Source organism: Trematomus bernacchii, unplaced genomic scaffold (assembly GCF_902827165.1).
Source record: "Trematomus bernacchii unplaced genomic scaffold, fTreBer1.1, whole genome shotgun sequence".
In the NCBI taxonomy this organism is placed as follows: Eukaryota; Metazoa; Chordata; class Actinopteri; order Perciformes; family Nototheniidae; genus Trematomus; species Trematomus bernacchii.
In genome coordinates this window covers 3,928,366-3,947,322 of record NW_022988050.1, presented here as the reverse complement: position 1 = coordinate 3,947,322, position 18,957 = coordinate 3,928,366, and the positions used below count along the sequence as shown (strand labels likewise).

Genomic DNA, 18,957 nt, shown 5'->3' with positions numbered 1-18,957 from the left:
AAGTTTTAGTTGTCCGTGTTATGATTTATACAAAAGGTTTGGCCTATTTTGTAAAGCTATCAAATGTCTTTGTCGAAAACATATTTATCCTAAGGAGCGGTGGCAACTGTAAGTGCTATAGCTTACAGACTGTATTGACTGACATTTTGAATTTTAACGATTCTTTGAACATACCACACACCTAGGAATGTAATTTGCTGCAAGCCTTTTGTTACCTGATGAGTCTTCTCTTATCCTCTGAAGTGATCTGCTGTCAGTAATGTTTAGGTTAACTGTTAACCACCAGACGTGTGACTGTAGGAATCTGCTCTTCAGCTCTGTGGAAAAATGACTAGCTCCAAATCTGAGGTATAAGCTGAATACCCAAAGGAAAATGTTTCCAATCCCTCCCACATTTCCCCTTCCTTTCTGCCTGATGGGCTAATTTGCGTTGACTTAGCAAAGCTTTGGCAGATTTGCAGTCATAATCAAAGAGGTAGTTCAAGCCTGACTGCAGGTCTTATGTAATTTCTTCACACAATGTAGGCGTTGTAGCAGAAACTAGTTAAAGGAGTAAATATAATTCTGTGCCTCTTTTTATTTTGATAAGAACACTTTTCATTTTGACCCTACAACACAACAGCATATAATTGGTGCCTAGTCATCTTGGCCTACTTTGCAAGGTACTGTGTCAGAGCACAGTGTGGGACGCTGCTGTTTTGGGGCACTCTGTGATCTTGCAGCAATTGTTTTCTGCTGTGGAAACAAAAAGCTGATCCTCGAGCTACAACTCTCGAGGATTTACTGCTCTAGAAGTCAGTGATTGAACAGGGATTTATTGTAGAGAACATTAAGACACTTGATAAAGAACAGTCCAATGTGCAGGTTATCTAGATGTCATCATTATTGGCCTTGGAAGAGTAGCAGTTTCAATGAGCGGATATTGATGTATATGATAATGGAGGTGTTTTATTATGACCTAATCATGTTGTCAGTGTAACATGCATTTGTGAATGTTGTGCCAAGGCAAAGGATTGAGATAAGTCACACTTCACTGCCTCCATGGTTCACTACCCTGACTGGGATGTGTGACACCTAATCTGTCTACTCTAAACCCTTTAGAGATAGCCAATGGCAACAACCAAGAAACTGTAATAACTGAAGTTGCAGCTTGAATCCATTTACCTGTTGGATTGACAATTTTGCAGCATATGCCATGCCATGCCTGTAGAAATGTTGGGTCAAAAATAGTGCATACAATAGCACAGATGCTTTCACCACGAATGGCTACAAAAGATCTCATATCCCAAGCTTATCAACAAGCTAATGTTGCAGCTGAAATGTTCTCCAGGTCACAAAGTCAACCTCGCATGAATGATGATGTGATACCAGTTTTCAAGCACAGTAAATATTCTCTTCCCAGAGTATATGATGGGACCAAGGTGATGATGTAGTACATGGTTTTAATAATACTTTTGCTTTTCAATGTTTGCCATTTCAAACCATGAGCTGGTTCAAATAATATTTGCCTTGATTTACAATATGTTCTCATTTGTTTTATCAGTACAGTTTTGAAGCTTTTGTGCTTTTCTTTGCCATAGTCCACTTTGGACTATATGAAATATTTCAGGATTGCACTTTTAACCCACTTGAAATGTTCTCACTTGCTTGGTTTCAAAACATAACAAATGCCATAATCTGTTCATTGGGGACCATAACATCAATGATATTTTTCATTGCTGTTGCCGGCCACTATTGCTCATGTAAACCTACTACTGCTGCGCCCCCTGTAATCTCAGATGCACCCCAAGTCATTTTGTTCTGGAACCGGGCCTGTACATGGCCATATACTAAACAAAATACAGAGCCCATTCCGTGTTCCTGTTATTGTTTACTTCCTCTCTGCCTTCTTCTGGTGATTTATCTGACGTCCAGCGCTCCGTCTTTTAACCTCTTTTCCTTTCTCGTTCTTGATCCTCCTTAGCAACCTTCATTATAGTCCTTGACAGTGGTCTGTACTACTGGATTAACAACGTGTCACATGTTAAGAATTTACAATCAGAATCGAATATTCAACTAAGCCGTGTAATAAAAGTTGTTACTAGCCTTAATGGCCTACACAGTTGTTATGCTATACCACATTGCCCTTCACTGGATGTATAGCTGCACTAAACTACATATTAGAATTTAAAATACCTAGCCATTCTTTTGCGGTTATTTTGGTGAAAGTAACTCAAAAGTAGTGTAACTCATTACATTTCAGAGACAGTAATATTGTAATGTAACTTATTACTTTAAAAAGACAGTAATAAGTCATATATTACATTTTGGAAGTAACTTGCCCAACACTGGACATAACACAGTTGTCATTCATCACAGATGAGGGGGAAAGAAAACAACCATAAGAACAAGCACATTCACACATTTAAACACAGTAATTGAATTAGGGACGGTCTATATTATAAGTCATAAGTGTGCAGAGAGTTGGAAAGCGGAGAAAGGAAAATGTTTCCAGTCTGGAAAGCCACACACACTCTCAATAATTCTCCTTAGTCTGCGTCTGTGCTGCCAACCCAACGTGACACAACTCGATCCGAGCACCTGTTTCTCCAGCCGGCCGATCTACTCTGTCAGCACCCAGACATAAACTGACTGCTTCTCACACTGTCATTGTATACATCACACACATATACGTGATAAAGCTTCAATTACAATGCTCTATGAAGTAGGATTACAAAATAATGTACCGTGCAGATAAATAATTGTATTTTTTCAGTGATTTTGTTATCTGGGCTGTTGCATCAGATTGAACGATTCTACCCTTTATTGGAAAATAACCTGCTGTACTATAGCAGAGCAAACCATCTTCATCCTCCAACTCTCCCTCCTCTTCCTCCTCCTCTGCATTTGTCAGCTGCTGGCCTCCTAACACTGCATTAAACCACCCACATCCTCTCACCGTTCTCCGTAAGAGGAGCAGCGCTGCTACCACCCACTCTCCTCTCTGAAATATCTGGTACAAAATGTGTGAGATGCGTCGTGTCGGGATATTTTTCTTTTCAAATATCTCGCCTTTAACCTGCTTTTGCCGTTAGCCTTCACTGCGGTGCTGTAGCATTCATCTGAACGTCTTGAATGCATACCAGTGGAGTGAGGTGTATCTAAAAATGCCTGAAGTACAGTACTTGGCCCTGCAACAGAGATGTCAGATACCCACCATATGGTTTAGTCTGATTTCTTTATGTTTGTCTTAAGTACAGACAGGGGTTAGGGTTGGCATTATAACGGAGGCTAAGGTAAATACCACGTGTGATTGTGCTGGCTTAACGTCTCAATATTGGGATCAAATGATAGGACTGTAAGGACTCTGGAGCAGTGATGATTGTAATCTCGTCCCTGACCAATCTAGTTCCTGGCCTGATTGCAATGTATATCTGTATGATATCGTGGAAGGAAAAGAGAGACGGTGGTTTGATTCTTCTACATAGCAAGTCCCGAGGTGACTCCATCCGTCTGGCACCTGAGGATATTTCCCCCGCAGCTGGTTGTTGGCATGCTCATTGGTATCACAATTTGTGTTTACCTCTGTTGTCTTAAGTTGCTAAGGAAAGATTGATTGCATAATGGCTGTTATCGGTAATGAGCAGAGGATGTTGGACCCTGAAGAGACCTGATTCCAGGCCATGTTGGTGAGTCAGGTCGAGACGCTGCCAGTTCATCAGCTTTCCTTTTGGCTTCCATGTCTTCAATGATCAAAGTTAAAGAGCTTTGGATGCAGGGTGACACACTCAAAGATCCTGCTGTTACACGTTTAATACAGAGTAATGTAACTTAACGAGAGAAGTTTCAGCTTTTGAATTTGTCACCGCACATGTTGGCAGACAAACAGGCACCTAATACCAAAAAACAGATGTTGCTAATCAACTTACAGGTGTTCATAACACACTTTGACATTGAGCAATCATGTAGGTGTGTTCATACTGATAGAAAGTGAATGAATAATGGGGAGAATGTCTTTCTTTTGCAAGATGTTGCAATATCATTCCCTCACGATCCTCTTAACTGAGTCATTTTATCTGAACTCTGGATTTCCATGACTAGAAAGGAGTCCGTCAAACCCAAAAATGTTGATGGCAGAGGAAGAGAATTTGCTTCTCAACCAAAATTGAGAGTCAACGATCTGCCGGCTGCCAAAAGAAGCAAATATTTCTCTCGCTGTGTCATGAGGGAGAATGGGATGTTTTGCTTAGCTGCAGAATCGCCAAGAGTGAAGGAAGCCAACGGCGCAAAGGCATGCTAATTACCATTTTCCAAACAGAGAGTTGGTTCCTAATGAACACTGTTGTAATGACACACACCATCTGGCCCAAGATCACAAGACCTACAGTATGAATACTATATGGTAAGGAGAGGAGAAAAGGGCCTAAACCGAGCAGTTATATTCCCCAGTGGGAAAACTAGGAAAAGTGTCTCGTTTACTGGAATTGCATGGCAAAAGACATTTCATTGTTTTACTTTAGGCAGTAGTAAATCCCATGAAGCTGTGTTGTAGCTTTAAAATTGTTTTTTTTGTTTTGTTTTGGCACTCTAGTGTTGGCTTTGATTCTCAGAACTGTTGGTTCTTATAGGAATCTTAATAGTTTATGAATTATGTGTTTTAATTTAAGTCATTTTCATGCACTTGAAAACATTTCTATTTGATGTTTGCTATTAAATCCAACAAAAATATTTACACATTTCAAATTTAAATTCTACAACCTTTCAATACACTTCTGCCTTAGTTAGATTGTTTTTGTATCTGGCACCTCTAAAACATCTTTGGATTGTGAGTTCCCTGTTCATGTTTTTGAAACGCAATAGTCAGGTAAATATATTGTATGACGGCTTACATTACACAAATGTCCTCTGCCTTTTAGTTAGTGTTTCACAGATGTATATCCCATACATATTGGTGCTGATCCAAGACGTCCACCTGCCTCTCCATCTATCACACACTGACCTAGAGAAACCCAATCTCTTTCTGATTTGTCCCCGTCTCCCCTTGAGACTCCGCTCCATGTCTCCCATCCAGACAGTATTCATATTATTGTCTGAACAACTTGAGAGACTAGAATACGTTTATGCTCGTTTCATAATTTCCATGCTCCGATCAACAAAAGGACACTTGTTTGGGCCCCTTGTCTCTCAGTCATTTCCTTGTTGAGGGTTAAGGGGCGGAGTGGCTCTGTGGACTGTGGCGGCTGACAATCCCACATTGTGTGAACTGCTGCTGCTTCACAAAGGGCCCATTGTGGAGAGCGGTGGCCCGGGAAGAGGGGACCGGGTCTAGGCTAGGTGACAGAGAGGTGTGGGTTCAGGGGGCCTGGGTCTGGGGGCCAGGTCCAAGGTAGAGGCGTCTATTGGTGCTTATCCCCGGAAAGTGCTGAGGCAGGGAGGGTGCACACGTGTGCTGCTTCTGTACATTTACTGTACTCCCACCCGTCCACCTACGTTGTGTAAGCACTCCAATCTCTCTCAGAGGTGAAGCCCTTTTATGAAAATAGGTTTTTCAATCAGAGCTGTTGTCAGTCTCAGATTTATCATCTGCAGAGAATCCGATGTGATTATAAAACTGGGGGGGGGGGGGGGGCTTAAGCTGCTTGTACAACTGTTCCCAGAATTTGAAATATTTTGCTGTTTATCCTCCTCTGACTCGAGCTCGAGGACATGTGTGGAGATTTGTTTACTCAGACAGATGGCCTTGCGGTCCAAAGTCAGAGTCCACAAAATCCCTTTTTTCTGCTGCACTGCTGTGCCTCTTGACCACCAGTTTGAGACTTAATCTCCCTTTTTTTTCTCCCCCTCTGTCCCCAAAAGTCCTTCCTCTCTCCATGTCTGAGTGTGACAGGGTCTCAGGTCAAGCTGACAACCGTCTCTCTGGTCAGTCTGAAGCAGGCGTGGGCCCTCTTCCAGCTGTCCTGTCCCACGGTCTATTTGTCCGACTGTCTTTCTGTCTGTCAAGCCCGGCTGTTGCCCTGGCCTCTCACCTTAATGTCAAGAGCCCTTCATTTTTAAAGCATAAGAAGTTGAACCAAATGATGTAGACTTACTGCCTCTGTGGCACATTTGTTTTTACTCTAGAACACAAAGAATGTAAAGGTTATGTTGTTTCATGTTTCCTCCGATTTGACACTTAGTTTAACCAACCTGTCACTGTTTTTGCTTAAAATATGCTTTGCCAAACTTGTACTTTGCTTTGCCCTGCTACAATTTAGGCTGTGGTAAAAGAGTAAAGAATGAAAGTGACATTTAACAGTAACAAAGTCAACAAGGTCTCTCATCTGCCCTCAGGGTTGGATTACCACTAACTGTTAACTATTGACTCCTCTGTCCACATTAGAGCCTTCCAGTGCTGGCAGGCTATGGTTATGCTGCACAAATTGTGTCCTTGCCTTAGATTTATCTGGTCACTAGCAAACCTGAACGTGATACCTTTTTGATTTAGTTTCCAGCTCTGTCCCCTAATATATTCCGATCTTGCAGCAGACTGTCATTTATCATCTGTGGCTACCTGGTACTTAAAGCTTGGAACCACCGTGGTATTTTGGTGTCTATAATTCTGCCTGTATGTTTAGTGAAGTGAAGGTAGGGCCCTGAAGCTGTTCAAATAGCCACACATGCCCATTGTGCTTAGTTATGCAGTACTCGCTTACTTCATTGAGCAAATATAAATCCCTTGGTCAACATAAGATTATCATGGCTTCTCCCATTGCTAGTGTAAGTCATTTGGAGGTCAGACAAAGCAAAAGTCAGTTTTCTGAAAAAGCAATATTTGTGTGCAAATACTTTCCTTCTGCAAATTGCTAGTGTCTTTCAAAGTATTCATCTGCACAAGTATTTTACACTTAGAAAAGTAGAAATGTATTTATTTTATTTGCCAAAATGCCTGATTAGCACAAAAGGTTCACTTGCTGTGCAATAGACTATAAATAGATTATCTTATCTATTCAAAGTTAAGCTAGCATGTCTCCATTCATTGTAAATGAGCCGTGCTTACAAACAAAGCCACTGTGTGCTTATATAAACTTGCATGTGAAAACCTTTTTCAAACAAAGTAGTATTATTGTGGATGTCCTGTGGTCATGTTATTTATGGCGGTCGAATGGTAATCCATGTACATAGTCGGGTTTACACCTCACAGCTACGCAACAGACAGATTAATCTCAAAACCTCTCGGTGAACCTGCACGGTTTTAAAAATGGAACAGACAGTCCTGTTCACAGGTCCTTTCAGGCTCTTTAAAGCGCCGCAATATACAACAGAGCTGTGAAGATTTGGGCATTAGCAACACTGTAAGGTCTATTTAATGTTCTAAATATTGTAAATTAGTGTGATTTAATGCTCTTTTTGTATGCAGCTTATTCTAAAAACAACCATTATTTAAAAGCTACTACAAGTGCATGACTGTTATGCACTTATCCTAGATTGTGTAGTGACTATTACACAACTACTATAATGCAATGCCAAGTCCATCAGAGTTGTAAACGACAACCTATTTCCCCCGTCTAAAATCAGCCTATTTGTTACTTTCTTTTACAAAAGGAGATTGTAAAGTAAAGTGCTGCATATGCGATGCCATTATGTAATTGGTGTCCTTTTTAAAGTGCTGAAATACACAACGCAAGAAACAGAAATATCACAACGAGCGCAAACAGGAACATTCGATGTGCACAGACTGTGATTATATCAGCTCGTGGTGTGCCAATCTTGGCAGGAAAATTGATGCTGGGGTGGGTTGTGTGAATAGACCATGTGGAGGGATACGTGGGCACGTCTGTTCACTTCCCCACTTAACACTTTCTCTGTGTGTCCCTCTTGTGTAATGCAGCCCAGCACCCTGCCACAAGGGACGATCAATATGAACCAGTGCTCTGACGTCATCGACGGAGAGTCCAGGACGGGGCAGAAGAACTCACTGTGCATCCTGACCCCGGAGAAAGAGCACTTTATACGTGCTGAGTGCAAAGAAATTATCAACGGGTAAGACATAATAACCAGGACTTGGATCGGTTAAAGAGGGCATATTCTGCTCATTTTCAGGCTCATCTTTGTATTTTGTTTCACTACTTTGACTGTGACTTTAATCTTCAAAAAGGTCTTCTCATACTGCCTGTCCTGCAGCACCTCTTTTCACCCTCTGTCTGAACTTTGGGATTTTAGCCTTTGCGAACCATTTACATGCACACAAACCTAAATAACACACTACAGGAAAGGGAAAACCCCCAAAAGCATAATATGGCCTCCCATTACTAAGTACATTTACTCAAGTACTGGAATGAATTACTATTTTGTCAAACTTTGTATTTAATGTACTGCTACTTTACACTTCCACATCAAATATCCCACTTCTTACTCCACTACATTTATTAACACTAATAGTTACTAGTTACATTGTACATGCTATGCTGATATGATGCAGTACTGTACTACTAAAGCACACAGTATACACAAAATCATATGTACATTACATTACTGTTGTTTGTATTATCATTACATGTTGATATTGTTCATGATATCCTTCATTTATGGTTATCTTCTTTCATTGCCTGATTTGACATTACATAATATTGTTAACATGGTTTTTTAACGTGTTGCTGTTGCACCACCTTGTACAGTTTGCTCTGGAAATACTGTGTTTTGATTGGGTAATGCCATAATATAATATAATATTCTAGAATAATGTACTACTGTGGAAAGATCCTTTCTGCATCACATGACTTTTAGTTCTGGTACTTAAAAGTACATTTAGCTTGCTTACTTCTGTAATTTTACTTAAGTAACATTTGGGCCTTTTACCTGTATTGGAGTGTTTTTAGACTGTATTATTTATACTTGTACCTGTGTTAAGGAACAAATTGATAATCAGCTGTATTTTCCTATAAGGCATTATAACTGCCTCAGCACAGTTTTTGTTGCTCTGTATTTTGTTTTAGTGGTCAGGGATGACAGAGACTTGGGAAAGGGAGAGTATTTGTGCGCAGCTGCCTTTGCTGCCAAACTGCTCTGCCCCCTGCTGTCTCTGTTGCACTGTGCGTTTCAGAGCCTAGTAATCCACACTGCAGTGACAGTGCACATTCTTGAACTGTTCCCTCTCCCTGTGTCCACAAACCTCCCCCCCCCCCCCCCCAATATGCCTGGACTCAGAGCCCAACACACGAGCTTCGGTTTATTCGGTTTGCTATCTTCTGCTTTTCCTGTGTGTTTCTGCACTGTACGCTCCCTCCCTGGATGTAGCGTACATTATATGGCTATTCTGAGGGAACTGTGACTCACAACACCTACTCTCCGTTATGCTACCTGCTCCATCTCTGCACACCTCCCACCCGCTATCCTCTGGCTCCCATGTGTTCGTTCCGAGCTATCACACAATCATATTAACCTTTGCCAAGGCTGCTGTTCACTGATAGTGATGTAACAAACTGGCTTTAAAGAATGTATTGTTTTCAATCTCCTTACATTTGATTGATTACATTACAGTATAAAAACAAGGCTGCATTGTTACTCATACAGAGTCACATGTTTGTATTCACAGTGTGACACACTTTACAAAGTGGGTGCAGCCGAAGATATTTGATAATGCATGATTGTTGCGTACCAAAGTACTTAACATGATTATTCTAATCATTAAAAAGCCAGGGTTTTCTGTATTGCAGATAAGGAACATTTCGTTTTTTTTGTTATATTTTATCCTTCATTCTTTGTTTTGTTAAATTGAGTATGCTAAACCTTCAGCAGACTGCTCCCGGGTTATTTATTCAAATGATTTTTACTGAGGATACGCATTGATTACCTTGTGTGGAAGGGGGATTGAGCATCTCTGAGTGTGGGAGTATTATTTGTGCAGTAAATAATGTATTTATGCTTTAAAAGACAATGCTTGACTAAATCCACCCCAGCTAATAAGATAATAGTTTCCTTATGAATTGCCATTTCAGTAAAGAGCACACAAACGGTGCCAAAAAACAGACATAAATTATAAAGGCAAGTCAGATGTAGAGTAACCAAGCTTTAAGATGCTTTGTGTTGCCACCTAGAGGATTAAAAGTGACTACATGTTTTATTTCCTGCATTTAGCTCAGTGTTTATTTAAGAAGTAGAAGTGTAGTTTTATATTTTCCTATTTCAGTATTAGCTTGTACAAATGCTTTTATAATGGTTTCATTTTCCTGCAGAGAACTTTTCCGTGTCATATTTTGATCGAGTACAGGTGCAGGGTGTGTATAGTCTGCATTCATTGTCACAGGAACAATACTTGACTGTTTCACTATTCGTAGGTGGCAGGAGGCTCTGACTGTTTACCCCCGGACCAACAAGCAGAACCAGAAGAAGAAACGCAAAGTGGATCCACCCTGTCACCAGGTAATGCACCTACTTACACACTCCAGGGCAAAGTGACGTATCTTGCTCACACTGAGGTAGCGTCACTGAAAAACTAGGTCTAAGGGTTTGAGCCAAAAGTACAAGTATTTCTAAATAAAAGACAACATTTGGGCTCCCAGTATTTTCTTGTTCACACTTTAAAGGTGGCTACCCCCATACATCAGCACTGAGCTAAAGTGAGCATTATAAATCATCCACATAGAGTGATTGTGCCATTGCTACAGCTGAGAAAGAACATCTTTAAGGACAACATGTGCCTGGGAAATATGCAGCATGGAGGCTCCTCATTCCACTCAGTCTTCACCAGCTGTTTTCCCTCCAGAGATAGAGAGATGTATTGTTTTTCTGCCGGCAACATGATGAACAGTTTTTGCTTTGCATATTTGCATTCTTGAGTCCCGTGATGTGGCCGTCTCACTGCGTGCCACATACTCTTTAAATTAATTTGTACCACTGTGTTCATAGCACAGTGGTACAAATACTGCCAGTTATACCAGCATGTATGTTCTTTAACAATGTATCTCTGTTATAAAGATGCAGAACAGGTGACGTTCTTTTAATTTATAGAGCCACCTGGTAAGAAGGCAGCAAACATTGTTGAGCTATCAAAATATTCCTGAGCAAACATCCAAGGATGAGGATGACAGCTGCCTGCTAAAATAACATTCAGCAATGTGACCATGATCCGCTCTCCTCTCAGTTCTCCCTTGCGCTCTGTGCTGTTACAAAGTTGTGTCCAGCAGCTTTTCTTTTATCTGCAAGACCCCCGAGTCCTACCTCCTCAGTTCCCTTATTTTCATTTGACATTATTAGTCAGATTCAAGACTTCCAAGTTGAGGTCTGTACAAAAAGCCCAAACCAACACAGTCTAAAGCCCTTTCTTTATTTTACATCACCTGTGTGCCATTGTGAAATATTGTTAGATCACTTCCCCTGAAGGAAAGGTATTTCTGTTGTCATACCTTTATAGAAGTACATTCCGATGATCTTGTTTCCCTCCTGTTTCAAAAATTACAATGCTGTGAATTGTTAGAAAAATCCTCAAATGTTCATTGAGTATCCTATAAACTTTCTGATTACACATCGACAGCCTGAGCTCTTGCACACTTACTGAGAATTAATGTCAAAGTCTGTGTGTCTGTAAAGCTGGACATTAAGACTTGAATCTGCTGTAGTGCTGTTCGTTATTGACCAACCTGCGGAGGGACCCTGAATGACAGCTACCCTCGAAGAACAATATGTCTAGAAGGATTCTATAAATAAATAAGTAAATAATACAAAGTTCAGCATTTTCTATGAAATCACAATGCAAACTTCAGTCTGATTTCTCCATGTTAGACGGAGATAAAATACAAGGGTAAAGCTCTATTACTATGAAAACAGTTTTAATAGAGAGATGAAATATAGGAGTTTCAGACCACCTACCGTGGGATACAGCTCTCCCCCCTTCCCTTCCTCCTTTCTGATGCAAGGCCAAATGTGTGGTGGGTGCACACAAAGTTCTCTCTGAAGTTCATTGTCTGGCTCCTCTAATGACGGCGCCCTGAATCCGACTGTGACCTTGCCGGGACACTGACGGGCTCATTTGCAGCGGGACGAAGTGACACAGGGATGACCTTAACTCCCATGTGGCATCCAAAATACTTTTTCTGTGTAAATGAGTATACCCTCTCTACACTACGATCGCATTCAAGCTCCATTAACGTCTGATATGAGCTTTAAAAAACAATACCTTGTACGCTCTTAAGCAAATATTCTATCTTTTTTGAAAGTGTGTGAAATAACACTCAAGCAGTCAAGGCCAAGTGACACAATTAGGCCTGCTAGTGTGATTATGCCATTACTGCTTGTCTTTTTCAGTTTCTATCATCGTCTCAGGGGTTGTTTGGGGGTGGAAATGTGATATAGCGTGTCACGGATAAATAGGTGTAAATACTAGCAAAGAAAATGTTTACCTACTGGGTCGTGCCCCTAAATTGAAGCACCTGACCTTGCAACAAAATTCCATGATGGGAAACATACTATTGTAACTGAAAGGAGTTTTTACTTTCTTGTGTTTGCTCTCAAGAAACACATGTGTTTTTATGTCATAAATATGTATGAATTTGGCCCTAAACAACAATAAAACGAAACGCCATCGTCCAAATAATACAAAAACTATCAAATCATCGAGACGTATTGTTGGCTGTTCTTGGATTGATAATAAATCAGCAGGACGTAGCATTAACATCAAAGGCTTTTGTGATTGGCAGGGTGGAAGAAATGCAAGCCAGTGTTTTTCCACTGAAGACATGAATGGACACCCAGTGAGTTCAGCTCGGCCAAACCTTTTAGCTTCATTCTTTTGAATCCCCCGAATACATTTTTACTTTTATAATCACTATCAATCCATGTGAAGGAAATGCTTTTCTGATTCTCTCGCCAATACTGAACGGGTGATTCTCGTTATAACGGCATGTTTATGGTGATTTTAAGTAGGCTGGATGATAAGCAAATGTTTGAGGGCCGCTTTTTCTTTGGAAATCTTGCTTTCTCCTGTTGTAAATTCTGATTCCAAAGAGGGCCTCTTTTTTTGTACTGGTGAAATCACGCTTTGAAACTAACAATGAGTGAGGCAATGAAATCTTATTAAATCAAATCTGCATCTACAGAAATCCTCCAATAATACTGATGTGTTTTCCATTTTCTTTGTTAAGCTGTCAATCACTTTTTCTCTCCACATATCTTCCTTCTCGCTCCAGAGCATTTTTGATTGTTACCTATAATTACATTTGTATTGTAATGACACTTTGATATTGGTTAAAAAAAGAGAAATAAATGGAAAAAACTGATTAATCAAGTGAATGTATGTGCCACTACACACTAACACTGTCATAGTGACACTCAGTTAATAGGGGAGTGTGGGGATAGGAGATAACTGGGCTTTGCAGATTACTTATAACAACTAATAAGTGACATTAACTGCTTTAATGATACAGTAGTGTCTGAATTGGCTCAATATTGGACCCTAGTGCACTTCAGATGAAGCATTAAATTGAGCTGATGTCCAAATATTTTTCTTTAAATTAAGCCTTGATTTAAAGAAAATATATTTTCTTTGAGTTTTCGCATTTACTTTCCAGTGTTTAATTTCTCTTCAATCCTTTTCCTTCCTCGTATTCCTTTCCGTAGTTTATCTGTAACCTTGCCTCCCATCATGTAATTTCCTCTTCCCTCCCCCTCCTCCCATCCCAAACCCTCACCCAGGAGCCCGGCCCTGCCAAGGTGACGGTAACGAGCAGCGGGGGGGGCAGCATCCCCTGCTTGCCCAGCAGCATCGCCGGCGCTGAGAGGGTCCCGATGAGCCGCACCACTCTGTGGCAGGAGGAGAGCCGCTGGAGCCGCGCCTCCATCCCCTGCAGCCGCAGCGCCTCCTGCCTCAGCCAGCTGGGCCAGAGCCAACCGGAGTCCAGTGTCACTACTCAGGACGGTGAGGGCAACGATGACAAATTCCTCAACATCCTGCACCTATGCTTCAGTTCTAGTTTCACTTACATAATGAAAAATAGGTCAACAAAAAGGAGGTTTGAAAATGTGCTGGTCACGACTAACATAAAGACATTGGCACATACTGCATCTCTTTTAGTTACCAGCTCAGCAAGATGTAAAAGCTGCAGACCTGGGCTTTAAGGGACAGTTCAACCCAAAATGATCGCCTAAATAACCTTTTTTTTAAACTTTACATCAATTGTTCTTCAGAAATACATAACCTTATTAAGCAAAAAAATCCACAGACCTTGTTGTGAGCTGTTTCATGTAAGTATTGTACATAAAACAACTCGAAGCAAGGTCCGTGGAGTATGTTAAGTAAGTCAGGATTGCTGAAGAGAGACTTTGCTGTTGAGTTTTTCAAATGTATTTTTAAGGAGCTCTGAGCACCACAAAAAGTGCCATCTTGTTCCATAATATTAGAGAAAAAGCAGACATCTCTGTAGTATTCATCTCCAACACTTGGCAATTTACACCAAACAAATGTAGATTAATAAAAGACACAAAAGGTCAGAGGGAAAACTTGACCATCAGCCTTTTCTTTCGTGCTTTATTGTTTTGGGAAGAAAGTGACATGCCTTACTCTTTTGCAGTATACAACAGATATATTTTAAAGCATGAACACATTTTTGACACCATATATGTGTCTGTTCTGGGTGATCCATATCAGTTGAACTGTGTCTTTACTTCAGATGCCGGACCCATGAGCACTGGACGCAAGGTACGAGTGGAGAGCGGTTACTTCTCCCTGGAGAAGACCAAGTCGGAGCCTCAGTCTGCCCTGTCCCCACAGTCTGCGCAGCCGCCCCAGCACCTGCCGCTGTCCTCTTCAGCCTCGTCCTCCTCTTTAGGAGCTCTCAGTCCCAGGTACATCTCCGAGTCAGACTCCCTAACATCCCCTTATCATCCCTCCCAAGATCCTCTCCCTTCTCCAGGTGCGCTTGTTTCCCCCAGCTACTCCACCATCAGCTCCTCCCAGAGCTCGCTGGACTCCGAGCCCAGCGGGAGTACGCCCACCTGGGAGGGACGCTGTGGTGGTGGAGGCAGCACCGGGAGTGTGGGTGGTGGAGGAGGCAGAGTGGGGAGGCCTGGCAGGGAGTACACTGCGCTGTCTGATGTGCCTCGAGCTCGCAGAATGAGCTACCGTGAAGCTTTCCGCTCAGAGAAAAAGCGCCAAGAGCTGAGGGCACGGACACGGAGTCCCGGCAGAGAGGAGGTGGCTCGGCTGTTTGGGCAGGAGCGCAGGTAAGAGGGATCAGTGTCATGCTCTGCACAATCAATAAGTTGCATTTAGCATGGAAAACATATGTGCAGATTCATTTGTGATCAAAATGGCAGCGAATCATGATTAGTAATCATTAATGAGCCACTGGTTGTCGGCCCTAGACATAGCCTTAAAGGTCCCCTATTATACTGTTTTTCATCACTAATTATAGGTCTCAGATATATACACAACATGTCTCTAAAGTGTTTGGCTCCAAACATCAAACAGATCATTGTAGCATCCCATAATCCCCTCTGTTTCAGCCCTGTTTCAAAAGTGCTGATTCTCTGTCTGTTACTTTAGATGAAAATAAGGAGCCCCTCCCCACGCCCCTCTGAGAGATATTTGGGTAAAAAGAACACAATGGTGCTCTAGGAGGAGATTCAGGTGATAAGGTGGGGGGGGGGGGTTACCTTTGTTGGTTATTGGCTAATGGTTACAAAACCCCCAAAAAAACCTTATGACATCATAAAGTGGCCAAAATCTGATCAGCTCATTTTCAGACAGGCTTTAATTTAAATGGATCAGGACAAAAAGTGAGCATGTATTTTTTCCTGAAACTTTCAGAATCTCTTTACACAGGGGGGACACATGTTGATGACATGAACAAGTGGATTTTGCATAATATGTGACCTTTAAAACATCGAGATAGCATTTGATTTATAATCTGAATCTCATGCATTCAGCTGTTCAGTTTTTAGCACCACCCTGTGGCTGCTGTCCTTGAGACTTTCTTATATCTTGAGCAGCTTTTGCTATTTCTGCTTCAACTAGCTTAACAGTGGTTTGCCATTAATGATTTAGGGATGCATATGCATGTTTTACTTTCTTTTCTATTGATCTTTTACCTTCTGCTCTTGCTACTTTCCTAGTTTCTTTTCTTTTCTTCCTAGGCTACTGAACTGAGCTTCTCAGAGCAAATGCTCAACCAACCCCTCCACCCCTGTCCCTGCTGGTCACCGCTGATTCCTGCTTTCTATCATTTCATCTCTGCACTGCCTGGGAGCACACACACACTGTTTCATATATATGATTTATGTATACTGTACACAAGCATACTGGTGGTTGGTACTGCGGGTTTACATACAGTCTGATTTTTATCTTTCTGGTGCACGCAGACGCACACGCACACGCACACGCACACACACACACACACACACACACACTCAACATACATAATAACACGTGCAGAGTCTTAAGGTAACACCGACTTTGTTGCCACTGCTTCTACTTCTGCAATTTGTTCAATCCACCATCCTAGTCATTTTCCGTTTTTAATCTCTCATCATATAACACCTAATCTTTATTCTTTTATGTATTTCTGGATTGTTCTCTTTTGGGATGTTATCTCTATCTTGCACATTGTAATATATGAAAGGGACTTTGAGTCTAAAATGATGTCCAAACTTCCTACGTGTTGTATCTACCAGTAATGGCTGCATTTCATTCTGCACAATTAACAAAAGATGATCAATTACGGAGATTGTTTTTGACTCAAATGAACTTTTTTTATCATGCTTATGGTCTTGATCTTACGCTGATTCTGCCACCATTTGGCTGTGGCTTTTACGAACTGTTATTTTTTATGCTGCACTATGTAATGATATTTCACTTATTGCCTGACAATACTTTTATGTTGAGTAAGATATTGTTTACTGTTGTGTTTTGAGTAAGTCTTTGTAACAAAATGGTCCTTTTGTGTTTCTTAGACGTTCTCAAGTCATTGGCCGATTCGAGGAAGGCCAGTCTGAAGAGCACATGGACACAAGCGGCTCCAATGATCCCTCGGCTAACCCCACGCTAATCCAGAGACAAGGGCGCAGCGAGAGGCGCTATCTGGCTAGTAAACATGTATGCATTTCTCTTTTCTAAACACATTTAAAATAATTTGGTGAATGGCATATGTATACAAATCTCCTCACTTTAAGGAATACTTCTCATTTCTAATAAACATTTGATCTTTAAAGGACCTGTCCCTGGATGCAGGAAAGGACCGTTCAGTCCCTGATGTGTCCAGCTCCACTTTTGCTAACTTAAGAAGAGCCAAGTCCCTGGACCGCAGAGTTACCGAGTCCTCCATGACTGTAAGTACTGATCACACATCTCAAATGTCAACAAGGGGACTACGAAATCATGTCAGGGTCCCATTAAAGTGCTTTGTGATTAAAGATTGGGATGCACAGAGACCTTCCCAGCAATGGAAACTGCCAATCAGAAGTGCTGCAGCAAAGATTGAACCCATTATACTAAGCTTTTTTTGGTTGTTTTCTCTGCACTGCTTAATCGTATTTTATTGATATGGTCCGTCTGGAAACTTGAAGTATCCATATCCTCAAACATCGTCCATGTCCGCATATATAATATTATATTAGCAAAGTCTTCCCAAGTGAGATTAAAGAAGCCCTAAAGTTGCCTAAGGTTGCTCTGGTATCTTCTTGACGTCTGACTCCAACAGTCTGACACACTGCGACTGATCCTAGGTCTGCTCAGTGCTGCAGGGGTGATCCAGTCAGTGTGTGGTCGAGCTGCAGCTGCCCGAACCCCCGCCCACTCAAACACACACACATTCATGTACACACCACGGCCGCACACGCTACTGATAATTATAAATAGCCGACACAGAGGCAGCCTCAGTCGTGTGTATGTCCCCGGGACAGAAGGAAAGACACAGATTGTCAACATATGCTGTGAAGGCAGTTAGCCATCAGAATGACTCTCTGCCAGGCCGTGACTCCACACCTGATGAAGCTCAGCAAAAACAAGGTACTGTTGAGTGAGCAGAGGCCAGGCTTTTGGACCAGTGATTTGACTTTTAGAGTCTATAAACAGACTTGAGCTTAGTTTCAATGTGCAGCAGTTTGTGTTTCACAGGGAAAGTCCAGCTCCCGCCAGTCGGCCTTTTTTAGCTGGAGCCACGTATCTGCACTTTTTCTTCTTTAGGCTGAGGTGGTGACCTATATGTAAACAAATGCATTTAATTGCAGTGGTGCATATGGAGATGTCGTTTATGTATTCTAGTTACATCAGTGATAAAAAGCTCTTAGTAAGGACTTTAAATATAGTGACAAATGTGCAAAAAATGCTTTATTTCAATCCTTTTTGTATCAATGTGGTTGATATTGAATCAAAGATGGCTTCTAAGTGGCAGCTGCATTTCCTTTTACTTTCAATGAGTTCATGTAGTAGCATCACATCATATCACATCACTCTATTCTGTCTTCGTTGCAGCCAGATCTGCTGAACTTCAAAAAAGGATGGATGACAAAGCTGTACGAAGATGGGATGGTATTTAACTTTTATTTGAGGGATTTAATTAAATTGGCTTCTACTGGATAAACCATATACTCATCCAATGTATGTTGTCTTTTCCCCTTTAGTGGAAGAAACACTGGTTTGTCCTGACTGATCAGAATTTGCGATACTACAAGGACTCAATAGCCGAGGAGGTAAAACACATTTTCCAGAGACTGTGTGCTTTTATTTTGAATAAATATGCAAATAAAAAGGCTTTTTTTGTAATTTGTCTTTTTTTTTTTCTTCCCCTAGGCTTCATTAATGGATGGTGAGATCGACCTCTCCACTTGTTATGATGTCAAAGAGTTCCCGGTCCAGAGGAACTACGGCTTCCAAATCCTGGTGAGTTTTGATTCTTCACGTCATCTTGTGCCGGGACATTAATCACCAGCAATGATGAAACTCATTGTCTGCAAACATGAGCTCTGCTGTCTCCAGCCAGTCTATTAACAGCCGTTTGACAACATGTGAGG

General features: G+C 41.4%; 1 protein-coding gene across 8 annotated transcripts in view; it reads left to right on the top strand.

The window, feature by feature from the left end:
* Nucleotides 1–18,957, top strand: part of si:ch73-103b11.2 (myosin phosphatase Rho-interacting protein) — a 48,875-nt gene that overhangs the window by 15,644 nt on the left and 14,274 nt on the right. For 4 of the 8 annotated variants that reach the window (XR_004555032.1, XM_034118932.1, XM_034118928.1 and 1 more), the window contains exons 4-13: nt 7,847–7,998; nt 10,293–10,377; nt 12,651–12,704; nt 13,645–13,867; nt 14,619–15,171; nt 16,900–17,041; nt 17,158–17,274; nt 18,419–18,475; nt 18,568–18,636; nt 18,737–18,826. Coding sequence is in view for 6 of the 8 variants with exons in the window: in XM_034118932.1 (XP_033974823.1) it covers nt 7,847–7,998; nt 10,293–10,377; nt 12,651–12,704; nt 13,645–13,867; nt 14,619–15,171; nt 16,900–17,041; nt 17,158–17,274; nt 18,419–18,475; nt 18,568–18,636; nt 18,737–18,826 (1,542 nt within the window). In the remaining 2 variants the exon portion in view is untranslated. The remainder of the gene's footprint in view (nt 1–7,846; nt 7,999–10,292; nt 10,378–12,650; nt 12,705–13,644; nt 13,868–14,618; nt 15,172–16,899; nt 17,042–17,157; nt 17,275–18,418; nt 18,476–18,567; nt 18,637–18,736; nt 18,827–18,957) is intronic. The other 4 variants (XR_004555033.1, XM_034118933.1, XM_034118930.1 and 1 more) reach the window with 2 other exon arrangements.